Here is a 23,453-nt window from a genome sequence, read left to right on the forward strand (position 1 = left end):
AGAGGAAAGACAAATGAAAGAAAACAGAATTCATTTAACAACCAAGTAACCATCATGATAACGCGCCATGAACAACACGTGTACCAACGTTCTGAAGAAAATCTATTTCTTTTTGTGATAGAGCAATCGAAGGCCGTTCATGGCGCGTTATCAGGATGATTACTCGGTTGTTAGGTGAATTCTGTTTTTTTTGATTTGTCTTTTCTCTTTTTGTCAGATACTGCTCAAGTATATATTGCGTGGTTCCAGCAAATAAATCTTGTTGTAAGTCCTTGCCGCGGTCTGTCTCCTTCTTTTCTTGTCCCTCGTTATTGGCGCTGTTTTTTTATGTGAATCCTGTCATACCAACTCGCCCAAGCAACCACGTCAGTTACATGATGATGCCGCCGCATGAATTGTCACTCGGTCGAACGTGGGCCAATTAAGAATGAAAAACAAATTAAGGCACAGAAAGAGTTTGCAATGACTTTGATCCTGAAAGCAGTGGAAGACCAGAATAGGCACTGAAGGTTTCTCGAAGGATGGTGGCGAAGATCATTGAGTCGACTGGCAAGAAGAGACTACCACGGCACTGCCTTCGAGAAACACACAGATTGTTCTTCACCCACCACGTTCTCTGAAAAAGTGGGTATACGCGCACCTTTAGTTATGTCCTGCAGAGCGTCCAGCCGACCGTAGCGACGCAACGAGAGCACGATGTGAGTGCAGAAGAGCTTGGACACGTTGCGGTCGACATCGATGCGATCGGACAGCACGCAGACGAGCGGACGCTTGTTCTCTGTGCGCAAGCAGTGGAAGAAATCCTTGAGCATTCCATTAATCAAATACCAAGAACAAAACAGTGTAATAATATCAACCGCGTTTGTATATTTTGTCTATTGTGCTTTAAATCAACGAATAATTTAATCTACGAGAATAATCGAGTCTAATAGAGATAGGGAAAATATGTGACACACTTCGAGCCACGTCTCTTCGCTGCTTTGAATTTGCAGTGAGCGAGAGTTCCTGCACTAAAACCCCTTAAGAAAAAGTACGTCAAGACGAACTGAAATATTTTAACTACCTTTAATGCAGACGAACTTACTGTATACCCGTTGCTTTAATAGTATTCAAAAAGAGTCGGCCCTCAAATGTGATGTTTGCATTACGCCCCCGACCTTAATAGCGAATCAGAAAGCATAGCTTACCTTTTCCATACGGCATGCAGCGCTTCTTGAGTTCGTCATCACTTGACTCTAAAGAGAAATAAAAGATAAACAAGTTCGTACAGAAGATAAAAAGCGAAATGGAAGCTGTTCACAATACTAGGGAGTTTGCCCTAGAGTTGTAGCGCGTGTACTGCGTAGGTATAATGCTACAGTGTTTCGTATTAGTGCTGAGGATATGGCTATAGGAGTGTTGTATAGTTACAAAAGCAAAGGTAACTTACTGCCCAAGGTCTGCGCCGCCATTTGTGGGTCATTACGGACTGCAAAGGAAAAAAAAGATTGAGACTGTAAATATTAGAAACTGCCAAAAAAGTAAGCTCGAGGCAAACAGTAACGGTGCTAAATTTGGTAAAATTGCTCAGAGTGTTTTTTTTTTTCAAAACAGATTGCCAGGTAGATTTTACAGGTTGAAATTGTATAAATTGTACAAAGCAGGCCAAAACACGTTGGAATAAGGCGGAACAAGTGATCGTCGAACAAATAAATTATGTAAAAAATTGAAATGTAAAACGTAAACCACAGACGTGGTTACAAGTGATAAATATCTTCTTCTGATAATGACACCGATGTCCGACCGATAAAATTGCTACTCATTTGGCCACGTCAGGCTTCGGCGATCTCACGTGTGCGTTAATCGTAAGGCGCAATCGATGAGGTTTGTGCCAACGAAGGCGTGCAATCGCATTCTCGAATATTACTGGCGAGATGAGGAGGAGTCCCTCCCTTCAAGGAATTATCGTGCTCACGTAGCCTGATATTAGCTCATCTGGCAGTCAGTCCAATATAGACACTGAACAAGTCCATCAATGTACATGTTTCTAATCACCCGCCTTTCAGCTTTACCATAGAGCGTTTAGTTTTAATATTCATAGAAAGGGCAAACGGTAAAACAGGTTTTTTTGGAACATGTCCTTCACAGCATTTTCTCATCGTTCCCAATATACCGATGCCGTTTCTTGCCTTACAAAAGCAACAGTATTAAAAGTTGGGCTAGTTAGTACGGATGTATTTTTGGTTGCGAATAGACGAACACGGGAGGGACACAAACGAGCGCTCTAGCTCACGTGAGCGCGGAGAGGGGTGTGGGAGTTGGCGCATTATTAGTGGAGAAGCGGACGGTCGCCAAGGGATCGACACAGCGCCGAGAAAAAGCTGCTTGCCTTATACCCTTCTTTTCGGGCTACCAGTGCAAGCATCAGTTATAGAAAATCGACATAGCCAGGATTTGAAGAAACGTACATGCACCACTATCTCGCGGTGGTGGCACGGGGTCCTGCCGTAAGTGAACGAGAAACCACGCGAAAATTTATATCTGACCAAAAAAAGTTAGCTGCAAAAACGTTGCTGGTTCTGTACGGCAAAAATATACTGAAACATTCTGGTAAAACTTCAGTGTCACTCTACAAACCGCATTGTGTTCGCAAGTTTCGAACATTTTATAATGCATCCTCATGTGTCCTCAGTGGATAATGGTCGATTGTCCTGGGAAATCGTCAAAATGTTCTAGAGGGTCAGTGATTTTCTCGCTTAACTCTTCGGTTATTTATCACTCTGTTACAAGACTTCACTGCTGCTGCCACCGATAGATAGACTACGTATACAGATGTCTCCTAAGACTGGAAATGACTAATTTTAGTCCGCCTACTCCAGCGCCGGAATTGACGCACACGTACCTTCTGCATGGCGGAGGTTCCGCAGCCTGGAGAACGGCTCCTTGTCGCACTGTCCCTCGTAGTCATCGAGATCGACGTCGTACGCGACCACGCAGGCCCGCGGATAGTTGGCCAGCGCATGGCTCACCTTGCTGGCGAGCAGCGGGTCGTCCTCGTGGCTCTCCACGCGGCCGTGGCCCAGTCTCAACACAGACAGTGCATCCAAGTTGGCCACGGTTGAGGCGGGCCGCCACTCGGCACCCTTGCAAACCTGAAGAAAAGAACAGAACAGAATCTCAACCCTTTGAGACGGTTCGTACGGTATCGAGAGTACAATTTCTGGTTCTAGTTAATTGTGTCGACGAGTGGTTAAGACAAAAATAACACCATCTCTTCAACTTTGGTGAATCTAGTTGGGATACGAAGCAGCGCTTGTGTTCACTTGCGTTTCGATCGCTATTTTTCCGTGTAAGTTTAATTTGTGCGTGAAGTTGTGTATATGTTGTCTACCGCTTATGTTACTCGCCCCACCTCCTCCTATTTTTGTGTAATACCGCGTGTGTGCCGCAAGGTGAAAACCCAGTGCTGCTAGGAGAGCGCCACGGAGCCTGTGCGTACAGCATCGTATACAAGCGCACAGCTGCGGCGGAGAAATAATCGGGGAGGAAAAACAAAACTGGGGCAACGGCGACCTCCTCGCGTGAGTGCGAAGAGAGGGTAGAGCAGGCGCATGCGCAGTGGGGGAGCGGACGGTCACCGAGGGACGGACACAGCTCCCAGCAAAAGATGCTTTGCATGTACAAAAAAAGCAAGATGCATTGAGCTTTGGTGAATTGAGCCTCTTGAGAAGTAAATGTGTCTATTTTACTTTATTTTGTAGTGTGTCCCTTTGCTGAAGGCACTACCATGTTCGACGAGTCATTCGACGTGCCGCTTCCCGCGAACCACGTCAGAAGCACAATTTTTGATTGCTCCTAATAAATGCAACCCAGAACCAAATCGCACAATATCTCCAGTGATACATCTGATTTTATTTATGCAAGAACAGAGCACGATGAACGGATGAGAAAATATTAAGTTGAAATTTTATCATGATCAATTATCTAAACACAGAAATCATACTATGGCAGTATTTTTCTTGCAATAACGTACTTAGTGTCTCGAAATACTGTGTCAGTCTTAGGCATTTACAGAGAGTTATTAATAGGCGACATATTAAAAGTTTAACGAACAGGATTTTTCGAATTAAGAAAATTGCTTTTCTTAAAATTTCGGAAGCACTGGTGGAAAGAAAGCATGAATAACTCTAATGAACTTTTTAAAAGTTACAATTCAATATTAGATACAAATATTTCTCTCTCACTAATTGCACTCTCTGGGTCATAACAACAACAACAAAAACGCTCTGAAGAGCAGCGTATTAAATGTGTTTCAAACAGTCCCTGGCAGTACCTCAACAACGTTTATCAAAATATCTACAGAGAGGAGAGACGCGCTAGTGAACCTGCCAGGCTAAGAACCCTAACCTAACCTAACCTAACCTAACCTAACCTAACCTAACCTAACCTATCCTAACCTAACCTAACCTAGACGTTCATAAATTCGCTTACAGAATTTGGGGAGATGACGCACTAAAAAAAGTTTGATAAAACGAGAAAACATCCAAGCATACGCGTCTTCGCTAGCAATAAGGGAGTTCACCGTAAAATTTTTCTCAGGGGTGCTATGCGGTGCATGAACATTGCAGAAGAGCGTAGAGCACAGGACAAAGAGAACGCATGGCATAGCGCTTTCTAACAATTGATAGATGATATTGACGTGCCATGTGCGTTTACAGCTCTGTTCGTGGCGTTATTCTTCCACAATATCAAGGGGTTTTTGTTTATAGTTTCCCGCACGTTTTGTATCCGTAGGTGAGAGTGCGAGCCTTTAACGTGTGGTGTGAGGACGCTGTCAACGTGCCTGCATGTAGGAGACAAGGCCGCTGCCCGAGCAGTATCCGCGCGTTTCCGTTGCATCACGGAACACGACGGCGCCCATGTTGATCGAGAAGCAGGTGGTGACGTACTGCCGTTGATCCGTCAGCAGGCTGGTCATCCACGTTAGCGCCTGACCGATGGGTACGCTGGGTGAAGGCTGTGCGCTCGTCGAGTAGAAGACTGACGAGTAAGCGATTTGACAGACGTTGTAGCGATCCTCGTAGTGCGTCTCCAGAACGAGGTAGTCGAGGTACCTGCGAACGGCAAGTTAAATGTGACCCTCACCAGAGACTTTCAGTTTGTCCCGTTTACGATGATCCGCACTTATTTCATTAGAAGAGACCTTTCAACCGTTTATGTTAGACTTCGACACCTTGTAGACCTTTTTCATTGCCGAAGTTTTATTGCGTACGGGACAGTAAAGGGAAGTGGGGGTGACCAGTGATGTGAGTGTGATGAGAAAGCGGAGAATAGTGAGGATCAGAAGGAACAATACCAGTTAGGTTGAAGAAAATGATAGTAAATCATACCATAACAGTGTGTGGTATAAAATAGCTAGGGAGTTGAAAAGGAAATAAATGAGGAGGTGACATGGTGAAGCGTATATCATAGTGAGGTATAGTATAACAGGTGTCGGCAGAGGGAAGTTATAAGAGCAACTGCACATCAGTGTCAAAATTAGTGGCAATAGAAACCCATGTCTATTATTAAGTTCGATGTAGGTGGCTATTTGAGGCGACAAGCTTAGGTGGTGCTCTGAACTCACGGTGCTATAGCCGCGAGCCGGCCAACGACGAGGCTTGAAGGAATGTCCCAGTCACGAACATGGACGGCTGCCAGAAATTGAAGATTCTCCGGTTTCAGGCTAGTCTGTAGCTCCTGGGCAATATAATGCATTGGGAAGGGTTTATTGCGGGGCCATCCTCTAACTTCATTTGATAATACCCTAAACAAATCAATGAGCTTGAAAGGGTTTTTATAAAGAGAGATTCAATCTAAAGACACCCCGACACATCACGAAACAACCGGTGACAGTGAGATTTACTTAGTGTTGCACACAGCCTCAAGCTGAAGCACGTGCGTGACAGGGCAGGAATCAAACATCAAAGCTTGTTTTTGCATTTCACCACAGCTGAATGCCTTAGGAACTTTATACGTTTAGTATTCAATAACAGTGAACATATCATCTGAGCCAGCTTTCAAGCAAACTGATTTGGATGCAAAAGCACTGGCTTGCTGAGAAAGCATTAGCTAAGCGTTCTACAGATGATATGCCCTCTGACGAACGAGCCTTAAATATGTCTCATGGCAGCTGAATGCGACATACTTATGCAAGTTTCTGTGAAACCTCAGGTTTATGAGAATAGTTCATTACTACTTAACACTATGGGGAAGAGTTGAACGAGTAAAAAGGAAACCGAGCTGCCTAATCCCTTGTTAAACACAATCACGCGAAGACCGCTCATAGTCATCTTAAAGCAAGACAAGCTCAGAGAAACAAATGTTACAGTTTCCTTAAGAAAATCTAAGGAAAGCACGGGCGAGAGCACTCACGAAACACTTTTAAAAATTACCTTTACTTCCTCAGTAGATTGTAGAGTTTCTCCTATTCCCTCTCCCTTTAAGCTTTCCGCCACTTACACGACATTTAATTACGTCTGGAATCAGCCTACCTCCGACCGAGTGATGACGGCGTCATCAGATGACGCCATCAAATGGAGTCACTGATAACGTCAAGATTTAGCAGTTTGTGACGTCAAGCTGAATTACAGCGTGATGCTACTTGGGAGAACAGACTGTTGGTGTGAGATGGTAATTCATTCCGAGTTGAACTGTGCGAAAAAAGTTGACACCAGAAGAAGCGAAGAACAGAGACATGTTCTAGCAACTGACAATTTATTGAAAAAAAAAAACAAAGCAAACTCAGAGTACAGGAGTCAATAAAATGATGTGTACAAGATTAACCACCAGAAAAGGCGTCATGTGTGCGTCGAGATACCCAGTCCCTGCTCACAACACAGAGCTCCACATATAAAGCTGTGGTGAAAGCTGTTCTCTCAACATGTTACAAGATCCGACCATGCAACTGTTTGCCCCCAGCCTTCGTAGTGATGGCCTTGAACCGTACTAGCATACGACTTCTCGTCAGTCGCTCATTCAGTGAGACAGCTTGCCTTGAATAACGGGCCCAATTCCGGCAGCTTGTCGGAAGTGCCATCGATGCCGAGCGCAGCCACGCCGTGGAATCCCGACGATGGAACCCACTTGACCAAGGCCGCGGCCAATCGGCGTGCCCTCTCGGGTGTCTTCTCGAGCTCCAAGTTGGCCACGGCCACCAGCGCCCGTTGCTTCGTCACCTCGACCAGCATCCGAAGAGCCACAAATGTGGGTGCTGCGCGGGGCAAAACCGAACGTACATCAAGCACCCCGAACTCTCGAAACTGGTTTTGGTGGTTTGTTGCCAACGTATGAGAACTCGAGCTTTAGGTTGTGTCATTAAGGTTCAAGAAATGAAGACAGAATATTCTCGCTGAAGGGTGTTATTTTACTTTATCGTATGGTTTTTAAAGTTTTATACATGAAGTCAGCTTTTGTTTCATCGTGCTACCGTGCCAACAAGCTCACTATTTCTTTCACTGAAGAATCTGAAGCTGAAAACCTTCAAACTTATTCGCTTTGCTTAAGGTGAAGCGAAACCATACTAGAACAACTTTCACAGATGTAGTGCAAGGGATATCCTCAAGGAGCAACAACACTAAGATGCAATATTAGCCGCAACAATGCAGAGTAATTTGTCAAACTTCTCGTTAGGTCTTGCAGTGTGCCCCTTACATTTGCTTCGATTTACTCTATTTAATAGGCTTAGGCTACAGAGTTACCTTCACGTTCAGCACCATGCTTCAAATATCTGGCTAACATGGCAAGTTAGAACGTGAAAAAGAATGTTGGATCTTCGTACACTGCCCGTTGTATTGTCTACATGCTGTTGAGCTGCAGGTATTGAAAATTTTGGTGCAGTCACGTTTACCAATGCTTGGAATGCTACTCTGACCACCTAAAATTTTGTATACCTGAATGTTATGAAATCGTACGTAACATTCATTTATTATATGCTTGACTGTTTGACGGTATTCGAAAATCTAATTATAGGATAATAAAAGTTCTAGAACACCTAAGATTCTTATGTTTGGCGACATTAATATCAAAGTACAGCACGAAGTAGAGAACGAATGTTACAATTCACGGGGGTGAACTGTCCGGAGGTCGGGTTGTAGGCCACGTCGCGATAGACGATGTGCGTGCAGTGCTGGCGCGGGTACTGGATCGGGTTGTTCAGCGAGCGAGACACGACGCACAGCAGTGGGCGAGCTTGAGTGGGCTGTCCTGCAACAAGCCAGCCGGACACGATGACTATGAACAATCTTCATCGATACTATCGCTACAGTCAAAGTTACACGTGAGTCATTATTCTGTCGCTGGCTCTGTTTACATTCAGTAAATTCAGAACGCCGTAATGTTTAAGGTCATTCCTTTTTGATGATGTGTGCCTTTTAGATAAATAATCTGTTGCAGCGAGTGTTACCGCAAATACTTTAAGATGGAGACACTCATTTACGGCGAGATTATTGTCATTGTCATCATCAAATTATGCTGCATAATGCAAGACCACTTTATTTTGCTTCTCCAAATGATTTCCTACCACCCTCGTGCTGCAAGAAAATTTCACTTCGTGCCTGCAGTTTCAACGTTTTGTCCCTTCAAATAACACGTCGCCGGCCTCAGCCATGCATCTCATTTCTTGGTACCCACCTTGACGCTTTAATCTATCATCACTTTTTATTCTTTTCATTGCGTGCATGATTAGCATAAGTAGACAGCAAAGCAACGGGAAAGTTTAGACACCAGGTATCACCTTCCGCACTTATCACAAGAAGGGAGCAGCAAGCATGATGTACCTCCCAAAGAGAAAGTGAAAACACACACGCAAAAAAGTGACCCGTCCTAAAACCCAAATTACCACAAATGCTATTCGAGACTGTTGCTATGGTTATCGGCCACTTGCGCCCATTTTTAATTCTCTGCGACCACACTTCCTGTCCCGATTAGAATTTCCCACTAGCACTGCTAGTTTGAACATAAAGTTATGTTGCGTCTTCCACAGTGTGTTGAACCACAGCACAAAGTTCACGCCTAAGTGAGCCCGATGAAAGTTTTGGTATGAAATGAGCATCTGTTTACCGTTATGTGTGCCGGGATTGTTCAACTTGTCTTGTCGGTCCGCTGAAAGGAAGAAAGCAATTTCATGGCTCATATTGCGTTTCGACGGAGACGTAGGTGTGGCTTACCGGCATTGCGTGCGCCTGCCAGAGAGAAGCTTCCGGAAAAATTGGACCAGGCCCCTGAAACCAAAAAGCAACCGTAGAAAAAAAAAAGCATCAAGGACATAACGCATGTTTCAAACGATTTTACTTCCACGATATTCGTACGTTACAAATGGTAACGGAACCTTACACGAGGTGGTGTAAAAAATTTCCGCAAATACATAAAAAAGGGGTCTAAAACAAGACCAATGAAGCTGTCTAACAAAGAAACTAGCCCCTTGAACAATTTCCTTTTTTTTCTACTGCCTATATTAGGGAATCAACACGAGTCACCCGTGGAGAATTAACGAAAGCAAACTCATTTGGTGGATTTAAGACCGAGAGCCCCACGAAAACTGTTGTTATAGAAATTTTCGTCCGCAAATGAATGAATGAATGAAACCTTTATTTGAAAGAAAAAGATGGCTCTGGGCTGCAGTTTGGGAATATGGGAGGAAGGGATTATTAGGTGCACAGCGCGAGCATATTAAGTTAGCACCAGTTCACGTTCATCCCTTGCAGTAGTCGTTCTAAGAGTCGTTATTGCCCGAGTTGGTCGACCTCTTCTAGATCATTCGAAACAGGCCACTCAAGAGAATTAGATTGATCTAATTCGTCATGTGTTATATCAAGTATGAGACATGGGAATAGGCACAAGTTATTTTGGGGAGGGGTGTGGGCAAGACGGGCTTTCCACGATCTGAAGTGAGGGTCGGGGAGCCAGACATGGTTGAGCATCATTTGGTATGGCAAAAAGTTTAAAAAAATGAAAATTTGGGAGGTGGAGGGGGAAGGGGGGGACATGCGGCCGGTGTGCCACACTATGGTTACGCTACTGGTCTGAGACAAGCGTATACTGCGTATTTTAAACGAGAAATGCACGTTAACCAGAGTCTCACCTGGCAGATGGGCGTTCGGCACCGAAGGAAAGTCTAGACCTGTAACAAAACACGGTAAAGAGCTTTAAATCTTTCACCGAGTTGTTGTAGCACTCATTTATGCCTATATTGATTACCGCAAATTGAAGAGTAAAATAGCCCTCCTCAGATAACGGAGCATCTATGTAATAATGTTTTCTGAAACAAAGAAATCTCTGCCGATTCATGAGATACCCTGTATTCATGTATGCTTCGCTTAATACTACACATTGTCTCAAGGAAATCGGTGGCATCGTGACCCCTTAGTAGAAGTAATCACTACAGATGCACTAAGATTTCAGCTTATTTGCTGCACTAGAAGAGTGCAGTTTTTACATTACAACTTACTTCTTGAGAAGCGTAAATGAAAATAGTCACTGCGCTCAAACTCAATGGAGTTAAGGAAGAGCTTGAAGTCTAAGATCGTTGAAAAATACTGGCATTCTTAACACATTATTATTTCCACAAGAGCTCTTTTTGATTTCACCCGCAGAACCTTGAAAATCTTGTGCAGACTACGCTACAGTGTTTGAGGAGCTTCGGGAGTGTTTGTTGATTGATTGATATGATATGATTATTAGAGACGCCGTAGTAGAAGACTAAGGAAATTTCGACCACCTGGGGTTCTTTAACGTGCACCAAAATCTGAACACATGGGCCTACAACATTTTCTTGGCAGTGTTTGTGATCGTGCTTCTAAGATTGCGCGCAGGACGCCAATAACCCAGTTTATTCACCAGTTTACGCAGCCACAAGTGATAACGCTTGAATGTTCAATAGCACACGTATGGAAGTTGACGCATTTCACCGCTTCGCAGATTAGTCGAGCGCCGACAACTATTCACGACGGTAACAGTTAACAGCATGAATCACTTGCACGTTGTCCTTCGATTTTCCGGGCACAGGTTCACCCAAATAAAATGTTCAGCACTGAACATTTTGAAGGTGCATCTTTCACCGACTGCTGCCTTCGTCACTGTTCCTGCCGCGTGACAACACATAAGCGAAGAGCCTTTTTCACCGGCTGCAAAGTGCTTCAGTGTTATCACTCGGTGAAAGGTGCACCTTCACGTATCTGAAACTTCTGAGATTGTTATCACCGATTCCGAAGTGCATGCACTTCACGAAAGAGTGGTGTGCTACATTGAAAAAGTACAAGCGATAGCATTTGAATCTAGCACAATGCCGCGTGTGGGGAGAGCCGGAGCGCCTTACCCGTAGGGCAGATTTTGACCACAGATGGCCGTGCTCCACAGATGGCTATTTGGGGCAACCTGATCGAGCTGGGCCCAAGTTCACCCAATAAATACTCTGATGTTTACCTAAAGCCTTGGTTACTGTCTTCACCACCACAACAGTGAGACAATATCTTGCAGCTTCATGTCTAATTGTTTCTTCCTAGGAAGTTGTTCTCTTCCATTTTTGTCTCAGAACCAGGCGATTAGAAGTGTGCTATATTGGTATCAGAGTGCAAATTTTCAGATGATTGTGCCTTCAAGGCAGCACTCGCAACAGAAACGTCTGTACATGTAATGTGTCATTGTGACAACATGCCGTGTCAACATGTCAAAGAGGATATAGGGTCAACTCACGTGCGGCTGTCGATAGCCCGCGCTGCTGCTGATCGTCCTTGGGGACGCCAAACAGGACCACCAGCGCCATGAACACTGCGCCCGCAATGACCGCAAAGAGCCGACAGGACAGCAGGCTGGACTGCCTGCGAACCGCATCCCCCCAGAGCCGGCCTCACCTCCATCAAGTTCAGGCGAAACTGAGCGGTGTGTGCGAGTGACTGGTACTTTTGTAACGAGATACATTCCTAGTCATGCTGCGACGACTTCGTTTTAGAAGGCGACAACCTTAAATCATCAAACGCTAAAATCAACCGGCATCGCCGTCTCCAGTCGGTGCCCCCGCAAGTGATGCAAAAAAGCATCACGTGATGACGTCACTATACGCTGTCATGATGCCATGGATCGTCAAAATTTGTGACGTCATGGTGAATTCAAAGTTGCATCACGAGAGGAATGACACATACAGCTTAGCTCGGTCAATGGTTGGCCGATCGTGGACGCTGTGCAAACCCAGGTGAGATGCCACCAATCTTGGGGTGAAAACATCAGGAAACCTGTGTGTGCGTGTTTTTTTTATGTTTTTGGTGGGTGAATTCGCTCATAAAACGCGAAGTGTCAAGATATCCGCAAATGAAAGCGCTCAAATTTCGTAACTGCGCTGGGCGACAATAACCTTCCGCCCAGCTCCTGTGCGTGATCTGTAATTTCTTACTGCCAACGGTACCTCACTTTTAGGACCAAGTTGTACAACTATCGATGTTAGGATTCAATCATTAGAAGTGCGCATGATATTGCAATATGAGCGCTAAAAATAAGTTGGAACAAAAATAATAAAATTAGAAAAGCGAGCAGCAATTGTGCACCTGAATCTTGGTAAGACGGGTGCTTGGCCTGGTTGGTGGTGATTTGGAATCAACATATTTGCACAGCGCAAGAAATCGAGTAGTTACAGCGTAACTATGGAAGGAAGACACAAGGACAGGAAAGAACGATTTTTCTTGTCGATGTTTCTTCCTCTAATAGTTGCGCTCTATCTATTCGTTTTCCTGAGCTTGGGATGTTTAACGAGAATTCCTTGATGAACGCGGAAGGAATCAGTGCACAGACGTAATCAGATGCGACTGCACGTATCCCCTACTAGTTCACGTAGAACAGCCTATAGTTTGCAAATAAGCCGTTGTAGTTTGGCACGAACATTCCTCCATACTAAGCAAGGTGTGAAAACTATAACTTGTGACTATTTAGAAAATTTTGAATTAACTATTTAGAAGACAGTGCAAGGTGTGTTTTTTGCTTCGTTTGCACTAACAAGCCGGATTACATGTAATCTAGCTTTACATTCACAAAGTGTACCTAACGAATATGCATGCCATGGGGATGAACTTTACGCATTTGTGAGCTCGCTACGGCTCTAATCATTGAAGGTAGCATGGCTGCACAACAAACTGGAAATGTTTTAGCAAAGAAAATAATTGATAGCAGCGTGACCGCAGGACGTCAGCAGCTTTTTTTTTCACTTACCCATCATCTTCTGCCTCTTCTAAAAAAGCCAAATAAGCAAAAGAAACAAGCGCTAGTGAGTGTACCACACCAATTTTTTGACATGATTTATCGACAACACAGTCATTTTCAATTTGCATTATTCATATTGCAAAAAGACTCATACGCGACATTTTTGTCTCTTGGCAATCAAGAAAGAAGTTGGCGAACAAGATAGTCAATATAGCAGTGACACTAATAGATGCACCGAATGCTTATCACCAGCCTAATGAAGGGCGGATACTCAGACGCAATAATGTCTTGCGAAAGTTTACGCAATACTATCGTGCCTCTAGTATGATCAATTGCGGGCACTCTACAATTAAGCGCCCAAGGCGATAGATGATGAACTACTCCCAAGCTAACGTCGTAGACCTTCTTACGAATGGGAGTGCAAAAGCGGTTAAAGAAGTACACAGGACAGGAAAGGTGCACCACCCTGTGTACAAACAGGCGCTCTCAAAGTAACTTTGAACGCTGAACACGCAGCCATTCGCTAGCGAAGCACACCGTAGGATAAATACAGGCAAGGTCTGCGCATGCGCGGCATACCTAGCGAGCAAGTTTATCCCCCTATTGCATGGGGGACAAGTTGGCAGCGCTAGGTGCTCTTTAGCGATAAGACAAATAGGGCTGGATTGATAGGGGCATTTAGCATACAGCGCCTCCTAATTCATAGCTATGCAAAGTAGCTAGTTGATTCCTCGCGGCGCGCACTTGCGCCCTATCTGCATCAATTCTTGGAGACTATATATGCGTGTGAGTAAGGTGGCGTGGCCACAATGGCATCGCTGCTTTCGTCTGTTTATCGCAGTATTAGTTCTTGGTTTAATTATCTGGAGATCCGTGCTTCTACTAGCTTGGTTACACGAGGACAATTTACACTATCACAGACACTCACTCGCCTTACGGATGTGTTTCACCAATAAAACATTTTGTAACCTGAAATGAGGTGATATGTCTGGGAAAGCAACTTCAGGCAAAGGACTGATTTAGTGTGTACTTTATTAAGCTCCGAACTAATTCAGATTTTTTTTATTCATGCACCATAAATCGCGGTTCGCATATCTTCGTGCGCAATTCAATTGAAGAGGGCGTTCGTTAACGAGCATTTTTACATTTCAATCGCGTGTCTTCGTTTCTTGCGACAGACATTCCCTTTCGCTAATCACCGATAGTCTGTCTCAGCTAAATGCAAAATAAATACTATCATAGCAAAGATATACTTATCACAAGAACAAGACGGTTTGTTTTTCGATACAAAGCAGAGAATTAAAATGTCACTGTGTTTGGTGCATATGTGCATGGCTGCATCACGCGAAAACGCCGCCCTTTGCCAGTGTCACAGTCACCTAGAGTAAATAATGCCACGTTCCTTTCAAGCTTTGTTTTCGCCCCGTTACACTACGTTCAGCGTAAACCGCACCTACGATGTTCGAGAAGATTCGAGGCTTTAGTAGATCGTTTTGTTAAGATTACGCCCACTTCGTGAACATTGCAGATTATTCAGGAACCTACGTCGCCGCTTAGTGATAACGCTAGAATATTCGATCGCAAGGGTATAAATGCCGACACGCTTCGCCGCTTGTCAGTTGATCGACGGCCGATGTTCCATTCGCCACTAGGATATGTGGGGTTCAACGTCCCAAAGCCACCATATGATTATGAGAGACGCCGTAGTAGAGGGCTCTGAAAATTTCGACCACCTGGGGTTCTTTAACGTGCACCCAAATCTGAGCACACGGGCCTACAACATTTCCGCCTCCATCGGAAATGCAGCTGCCACAGGCGGGATTCGATCCCGCGACCTGCGGGTCAGCAGTCGAGTACCTTAGCCACTAGACCACCACGGCGGGGTGTCTGTCCACCGCTATCAGTGCCAGTGTCTTGCTTTCCTTTTACGTGGCCACGGGTTCGGCCAAAATAAACGGTTTGTTTGACCTGCAGTCTGCTGCCTTCGTCCACGTCACGACCCCGTGACATCTGGTGGAGGTGCTTCCCGGCCCATGTACCAAACGCCCCCCTCCAGCCGTGAGCCAAGCCCCCACCGTGAAGAGAACGTTGAAGCCGACCTCGATCAGCGAGCTAGCCGCAGGCAGTGAGGTTTACAGCCAGAGTACAGGGCTCTACCCGATAATTTTCGCAAGCGCATGGCTACCGTTACTGCAGCGACCACTATGACCACCCCTGCACCAATGCCCACCATAGTCGTAATGCATCACCCAAGAGAGCCACCAACCTTCCGCGGATCATCATGTGAAGAAGCGGAGACCTGGCTCGAGACGTATGAATGAGTGGCCGCCTGAACCAGTGGGACTCAGAAAAGAAAAAAAAAACGGCGTTGCGTCTACGTTCACCTGGAAGACGCAGCGAGGTCCTGGTTCGAAAACCATGGGTCGTCACTTCAAACCTTGGATCTCTTCCGCGGTGCCTTTCTGGAAACGTTCACGAGCGTCGCCTGAAAAGAAAGGGCTGCTGCGGGGCTGGAAAGACGGGTGCAGCTTCCGAACGAAAGCGTTCCATTTTTTTTTTGATAAGAGATGATTCGTTTGTTCCGACTCGCCGATCTTGATATGACCGAGGAGAAGAAAGTCTATTTGCTCATGCGAGGGGTAAAGCAAGATGTCTTTGCTGGGCTGGTACGGAACCCAACAAAAATAGTGCAAGAGTTTATCTCACAGGCTACGACAATTTAGAAGACTTTAGAACTGCGTTCTCGCCAGTACGATCAGCCATCGATGCAAGACAGCTCAGCTGTTCACGCCCTCGGCTCCGAAGACATACGTGAAACTGTCGGACAGATCGTGTGGGAGATATACGGAAGCTGCTGCCTTCATCGCAGCCCCAAGTGTACTCGATATCCGATATTGTCCACGAAGAAGTTCCGCAATCACTTTGAGTTTCTGAAACACCGCACCCTGAGCCGCAAGCAATGAGCTACATTTCTGCAGCCCGACGCTACGACACAGCTCCGCCGAATTTCCGTCGCCAGAGGCCGCCACCACCACCGACGCCCTACCGTTCTCTTCTGGTTCAGCACAACACACGAAGGAAAACGGACGTTTGGCGCTCCCCTGACAACCAGCCGCTATGCTACCACTGCGGAGAGGCCAGCCACACTTACTGCCGTTGCCAGTACCGACGGATGGTGCTCCGGGGTTTCGCCGTCAACGCGCCGCGTCCGCAACTGGGCGAAATGCCCCGCGACATCGCCGATTACATAACCGGAGCACAGTGGCAAGAACGATGACCATACCGTTCCTAGTCGCCCAGCTGCTACGACTCGCTGCACCGCCGGCTGTACACTGGCCTAGTACGCGGCCGGTCGCGTAACCCGCATCACTCGGAAAACTAAAGACAGAAACCGGTGGAGGTGCGGTTGCTGTACGACGAACTGCCAAAGATCCTCCGCCACCACCGCCGACGACGACGCCACGACGAAACCTCAAGAACCCACCGCAACATGAACGTTGCCCTGACGTGAAAACTTTGGGGCCGCTTGACGACGCAACGTCGAAGCAGCGGTACAAACCGTCGCGCGTAGACGAGATCGGATCTAACTGCAACGCGAGGGGACGATATAGCGACATCGACGTCATCATAGACGGCCACAGCGTCATAGCTCTCTTCGGCACTGAAGCCGGCTATTCTGTCATCAGTGGGGCATTCGCCGCGAAGTTGAAAAAAGCGAGTACTGCATGGCATGGTTCAGAAATCCGGACCACTGGAGGTCACTTTACGCCTACTGGAGTCTGCATAAATAACAAGACTTATACTGCGAGCTTTGTCATCTCACAAAATTGCTCCAGGAATTCCGGGAACAAATGAATCGTCGTAGCTACTGACTACCTCACACGCTACGCCGAGACGAGGGCCCTGCTCAAAGGCAGTGACTCTAAGGTGGCAAGGTTCTTCGTCGAGAACATCGTTCTGCGTCACAGAGCTCCACAAGTCCTCATTACTGATAGAGGTACGGCCTTTACGGTGGACCTGGCTCAGGCGATCCTGAGGTACAGCCAGACAGGTCACCGCCGGACCACTGCCTACCATCCACAGACAAACGGCATCTCCGAACGTCTTAAGATTACTGCTGATATGCTGGTCATGTACGTCGACGTCGAGCACAAGACGTGGGATGAAATCCTTCTGTATGTGACCTTCGCGTGCAATACGGCCCTCCAAGAATCAATGAATATTGCGCCGTACAAGTTGGTCTGTGGTAGGAGCCCGGAAACAACGCTCAACGCTATGCTTCCAAACGTCACTGACGAAGACAACCTCGATGACACCTCCTACCTTCAGTGCGCTCAAGAAGCTTATCGGCCTACGCATCAAGAATCGGCAGGCGATCGACAGCCGCCGTTACAATCTTCGACGAAGCTTCGTGGAATATACCAGCCCGGCTGGCGTCCATACCTAGCCCGGGGACCGTGTCTAGGTATGGACGCAGATACGCCGACGTGGGCTCAGTGAAAAACTTTCGCAGTGCTACTTCGGACCGTATAGTTCGACGTCTCGGCCCACTTGCCTACGAGGTTGTTCCCGACGGCATTGCGAACTCGCGACGGCACCGTGCTCAATCAGAAGTCGTCCATGTCGTGCGCCTCAAGCCATTTCCTGTGTGAACTTGAGGACTGTATTTTATTTTAGTTGATGTGTTTCTCGCTTGTACTTATTGTTTATTGTCTTGATTACTGTCCCTTCATCTTTTGTTGAAACATCGGGACGATGCCTTTTTCAGAGGGGGGCAATGCCACGTTCATTTCCTGAAGTTTAGTTCCCGCCTCGTTACACATGCAACGTTCAGCACAAACCGCGCCTACGATGGTCGGGAGGCTTGGAGGCTGTAGTAGATCGTTTTTTTTAAGATCACGCCCACTTCATGAGCATTGTAGATTATTAAGGAACGTATAGATACGTCGCCGCTAGCAATGACGCTGTAATATTTGATGGCAAGGGTATAAATGCCGAAACGCTTCGCCGCTTGTCAGTTGATCGATAGCCGAAGTTCTGTTCGCCACTATCAGATCCAGTGTGTTACTTTCCTTCTACGTGGCCACAGGTTCGGTTCAAATAAACAGTTTATTGTTTGACATTCAGTCTGCTGCCTTCGTCCACGACGTCACGACCCCACGACAATATTATGATGAAATGATGAATACGGGCCCCACGTAACGCAATAAGAATTAAAGCAGCGACGCACTAGAACACGCATGCGGACACAAAGGCTTAATTTACAACTCGATGAATGCGAAGGGACAGCTTGTCACACACAACAACCACCCAGCCCCCTTATCAAAGTGCTAAGAGCGCATAGCGAGCAACGCTGGCTCTTTAGGGACACCACACACGCGCAGACCATCGGACTACTTTTCTGCGGGCACGCTCCGCAGGTGAGTAGCTGCGAAAAATAGCACAAATCCGTTACCCTTCGAGCGAAGTGTAACGCATTCGCAAGATGTTAAACGAACTAAACCAACTAGACCAACACCTCGCTATTGTCAAGCCCTTAGCACCGATGATATGCGCGGGACCATCAGAGCAGTCGTTATTAAAAACTGCACACGCGGACGGAAATAATTGTTGGTGTTGAACATACTAAAACTACCTCATAATTATGAGGGACGCGGTAGTGGGGGGACCCACAAATTCATATCACCTGGTGTTCTTTAACGCGCACCTAAATCTAAGCGATGGCGTAGTGGTTGGAGCATCCGCCTCGCATGCAAAAGGTCCGTGGTTCAAATCCCGGTGCCGCGCAGTTTCCAAAGGGATAAAAAAAATCCGCGTGGTGATGTAACTGCATTAGGAGGCCTGGTGTGCGGCCTCACCGGCAACCACCGCCGGGAACGCATTCCCTCACCAGAGAAGGATTGGCCACCCTGGTGCAGTATCTGGCCACTACCTCCCACATGCATACGTCAAATAACCCACGGCCCTCAGTCCCCAGCAGCTGCGAAGCAACTGACCATGGCGGCGGTCAGATCTGCAACGCAGCAGAGGGTGCTAAGAATCTCTGGATCCGGACAGGCTGCCATTGGAACCTGAACTTGAAAACGTTTAACGCTAGAACCTTATCTAGTGAGGGAAGTCTAGCTGTACTATTCGAGGAGCTAGAGGGTGTTAACTGGGATATAATAGGGCTCAGTGAGGTTAGGAGGACAGATGAGGCCTATACGGTGCTACAGGATAGTCACGTCCTTTGCTATCGGGGCTTGGCTGACAGAAGAGAACTGGGAGTGGGGCTCCTAATACACAAAAACATAGCTGGCAGCATAGAGGAATACTATAACATTATTGAAACGGTGGTAGGTATCGTAATTAAACTGAATAAGAGATACAAGATGAAGGTGGTACAGGCTTACGCACCTACATCCAGCAATGATGACACTTCAGTTGAGAGCTTCTATGAAGACGTGGAATCGCCAAGGAGTAAGGTAAAAACACAGTATACAATACTGATGGGAGACTTTAATGCAAAGGTAGGGAAGAAGCAGGCTGGAGACCAGGCAGTAGGAGATTATGGCATCGGTACTAGAAACGCCAGAGGAGAGCTACTAGTAGAATTCGCAGAACGAAATTATTTACGGATTTTGAATACCTTCTACCGAAAACGAGGAAACCGCAAGTGGACATAGAGGAGCCCTAATGGCGAAAATAAGAACGAAATAGACTTTATAATGAGTGCACATCCAGGCATGGTGCAGGATGTGGAAGTGGTTGGCAAGGTACGATGCAGTGACCATAGAATAGTACGGTCTCGAATTCGCTTGAGAAAGGAACGACAGAAACTGATACACAAGAAGCCAATCAATGAGCTAGCACTGAGAGGGAATGTACAGAAATTCAGAGTCTCGCTTCAGAACAGGTACTTGGCTCTTAGTGAGGAAACCAACCTTAGCATAGATACAATGAATGATAATCTGACGAGTATCATTACGGAGTGTGCAGTGGAAGTTGGAGGCAGGGTAGTTAGACAGGACACTGGCAAGCTTTCCCAGGAAACGAAGAATCTCATTAAGAAGCGTCAAATCATGAAAGTCTCAAGTACAACAGACAAAATAGAACTGGCAGAGCTTTCGAAGTTGATTAATAGGCGTAAGGTATCCGACGTAAGAAGGTATAACATGCAGAGAATTGAACACGCTCTGAAAAACGGAGGAAGCGTCAAAGCAGTGAAGAGGAAACTTGGGGTAGGCAAAAATCGGATGTATGCACTAAGGGACAAAGAAGGCAAAATAGCTACCAATATGGATAGGATAGTTAAAATAGCGGAGAAGTTTTACAGAGATCTGTACAGTAGCCGGGACAACCACGACTTTAATACTATAAAAACTAGCAGTAGCCCAGATGACACCCCACCAGTAATGATGGAAGAAGTCAGAAAAGTTTTGGAGAGCATGCAAAGAGGCAAAGCTGCTGGTGAGGATCAGGTAACATCAGATCTGCTGAAAGATGGAGGACAGATTGTGTTAGAAAAACTAGCCACCCTGCTTACGAGGTGTCTCCTGACGGGAAGAGTACCAGAGTCTTGGAAGAACGCTAACATCATCTTAATACATAAGAAAGGAGATGACAAGGACTTGAAGAATTACAGGCCGATCTGCTTGCTCTCTGTAGTATACAAGCTATTTACAAAGGTTATTGCTAACAGAGTAAAGAAAACATTAGAATTCAATCAACCAAAGGAACAAGCAGGATTTCGAACAGGCTACTCAACAATTGACCACATTCATACTATCAATCAGGTAATAGAGAAACGCTCAGAATATAACCAACCACTACACATAGCCTTCATAGATTACGAGAAGGCATTTGATTCAGTAGAAATATCAGCCGTCATGCAGATTCTGCGGAATCAGGGCGTCGATGAAGTATATATAAACATACTGGAAGAAATCTACAGGGTATAAACTACCATAGTGCTTCATAAAGAAAGCAACAGAATACCAATAAAGAAGGGTGTAAGGCAAGGGGACACAATCTCCCCAATGCTATTTACCGCACGCTTACAGGAAGTTTTCAGAAGCCTGGAATGGGAACAGTTAGGGATAAGAGTTAATGGAGAGTACCTTAGTAGCCTGCGCTTCGCCGATGACATTGCATTGCTGAGTAACTCAGGGGACGAATTGCAACTCATGATTACGGAGTTAGACAAGGAGAGCAGAAAGGTGAGTCTTAAAACGAATCTGCAGAAAACGAAAGTAATGTACAACAACCTCGGAAAGGAGCAGCGCTTCGAGATAGGTAATAGTGCACTTCTAGTTGTAAAAGACTATGTCTATTTAGGGCAGGTAATAACCACGAGCCGAACCACGAGATTGAAGTAACTAGAAGAATAAGAATGGGGTGGAGCACATTTGGCAAGCACTCTCAAATTATGACAGGTAGATTGCCACTATCCCTCAAGAGAAAGGTATATAACAGCTGTATCTTGCCGGTACTTAGCTACGGATCAGAAACCTGGAGACTTACAAAGAGGGTTCAGCTTAAATTGAGGACGACGCAGCGAGCAATGGAAAGAAAAATGGTAGGTGTAACCTTAAGAGACAAGAAGAGAGCAGAGTGGATAAGGGAACAAACGAGGGTTAAGGATATCATAGCTGAAATCAAGAAGAAGAAATGTACATGGGCCGGGCATGTAGCGCGTAGACAGGATGACCGCTGGTCGTTAAGGGTAACTAACTGGATTCCCAGAGAAGGTAAGCGGGTTAGGGGGAGACAGAAGGTGGGCAGATGAGATTAAGAAGTTTGCGGGTATAAATTGGCAGCAGCCAGTACAGGACCGGGTTAACTGGCGAAGCATGGGAGAGGCCTTTGTCCTGCAGTGGACATAGTCAGGCTGATGATGATGATGATGTTGATGATGAAATCTAAGCGCGAGAGCCTCGTGCATTTTCGCTTAATCGAAAACGTAGTCGCCTCGGCCGGAATTCGATCCCGCGACCTTCGTGTGGTGTGTTAGTTTCGGTTTCATGCAAGGTATTTTCGCCCTTAGGGGGTGCTGCCCTGTGTACATATGCGCGACAATGTATCTAATAAAAGAGTTCCTACTTGGCTACCGGCTGCTGCATACTTCTCGACGGCCGGCGCTTCGGCACCGTGCCCTGTGTTCTCCCTGCGTCGCGTCCGACGCACGATACTTTGGGCTGGCAGTCGAGCACCACAACAGCTAGATCAACACTGCGTGTTTCTCGAAAAGCAAGCAGGCAATCATGCTGCGAGAATTTAACAGGACGCTTGCGTTTAAATGGGCTCCGTCACGGTGGTCTAGTGGCTAAGATACTCGGCTGAAGAAGCGCATGACGCGGGATTGAATCCCGGCTACGGCGGCTGCATTTTCGATGGAGGCGAAAATGCTGTAGGCCCGTGAGCTCAGATTTGGGGCACGTTAAAGAACCCCAGGTGGTCGAAGATTTCGGAGCACTCCCCTGTGGTATATATCTCTCTCAGTCATATGATGATTTTGGGACGTTAAACTCTACATATAAATCATGTCATTAGATAGCTGAAACATGATTTATACCCGCCACAGTGATCGGCTGACACTGACGGCCACAGTATCGGCACGTTCCTGCCACGTCTGAACGACGCAACTGCGGTAGTTCCGGCACAAAATCGTAGAGTGCTAAAGTAAGAGCACCTACGTTTTTCGACGGGGCTGCCTGGTCGCTGTTCGGTGGTGCCTTCGGCCATGGTGCCCCCGGCGTCTCCCTCAGGCTCGGTTCCAAGCCGCGCGCCCCGCCCGAGCTCCCGCAGACACGCGCAGCTAGGCCACGAGCCCGGCAGCCACATAGCGAACGGGCACCCTCCAGCGGTGAAATGTTGCTATCGAGAGAACGAAGAAGCTCAGCAATTAAAGCATGAATACTTACGCAATAGCACAGTGGCAAACTTATCGGGAGTCCCATAAGCACAGGTTCGGGAATTTCGTCCAAGTTTGACGCGGCTACCTCTACAGTTTCACTCACGGTTCTGGCTTCACTTAACGGTGAGTCTGTTCAACCGAATTGCACTTGAAGTCGAAACACCCGGCTCATGATGATAACGATGTATTTTTTTGTTTGTTTGTTTGTTTGTTCCTTGTATCCTGGCGCAACCCACCATGAGGGATCGGCAATTCACCGATCGCGACGTGGGAGCGGCCCGCTACGAGCTGGTTCACGCCGCGCTGGGCCTAAATAAAGTTTTTCCATACCCAATCATTAACGGGGTGGCAGATG

At 46.5% G+C, this 23,453-nt stretch overlaps 1 protein-coding gene across 1 annotated transcript; it reads right to left on the bottom strand.

The window, feature by feature from the left end:
• Window positions 1-1,406: 1,406 nt before the first annotated feature.
• Window positions 1,407-23,013, bottom strand: LOC142817212 (uncharacterized). The gene is made up of 11 exons (XM_075894268.1): window positions 22,878-23,013; window positions 11,710-11,834; window positions 10,100-10,138; window positions 9,186-9,239; window positions 9,079-9,120; window positions 8,077-8,223; window positions 7,014-7,231; window positions 5,606-5,718; window positions 4,823-5,093; window positions 2,882-3,131; window positions 1,407-1,468 (listed from the first exon to the last, which is right to left on the bottom strand). The coding sequence occupies exons 2-11, from the start codon at window positions 11,777-11,779 to the stop codon at window positions 1,407-1,409; spliced, it is 1,266 nt and encodes a 421-aa protein (XP_075750383.1). The 5' UTR covers window positions 11,780-11,834; window positions 22,878-23,013.
• Window positions 23,014-23,453: the final 440 nt, after the last annotated feature.

The sequence above is a fragment of the Rhipicephalus microplus genome, chromosome 5 (genome assembly GCF_043290135.1).
Source record: "Rhipicephalus microplus isolate Deutch F79 chromosome 5, USDA_Rmic, whole genome shotgun sequence".
Classification (NCBI taxonomy): Eukaryota; Metazoa; Arthropoda; class Arachnida; order Ixodida; family Ixodidae; genus Rhipicephalus; species Rhipicephalus microplus.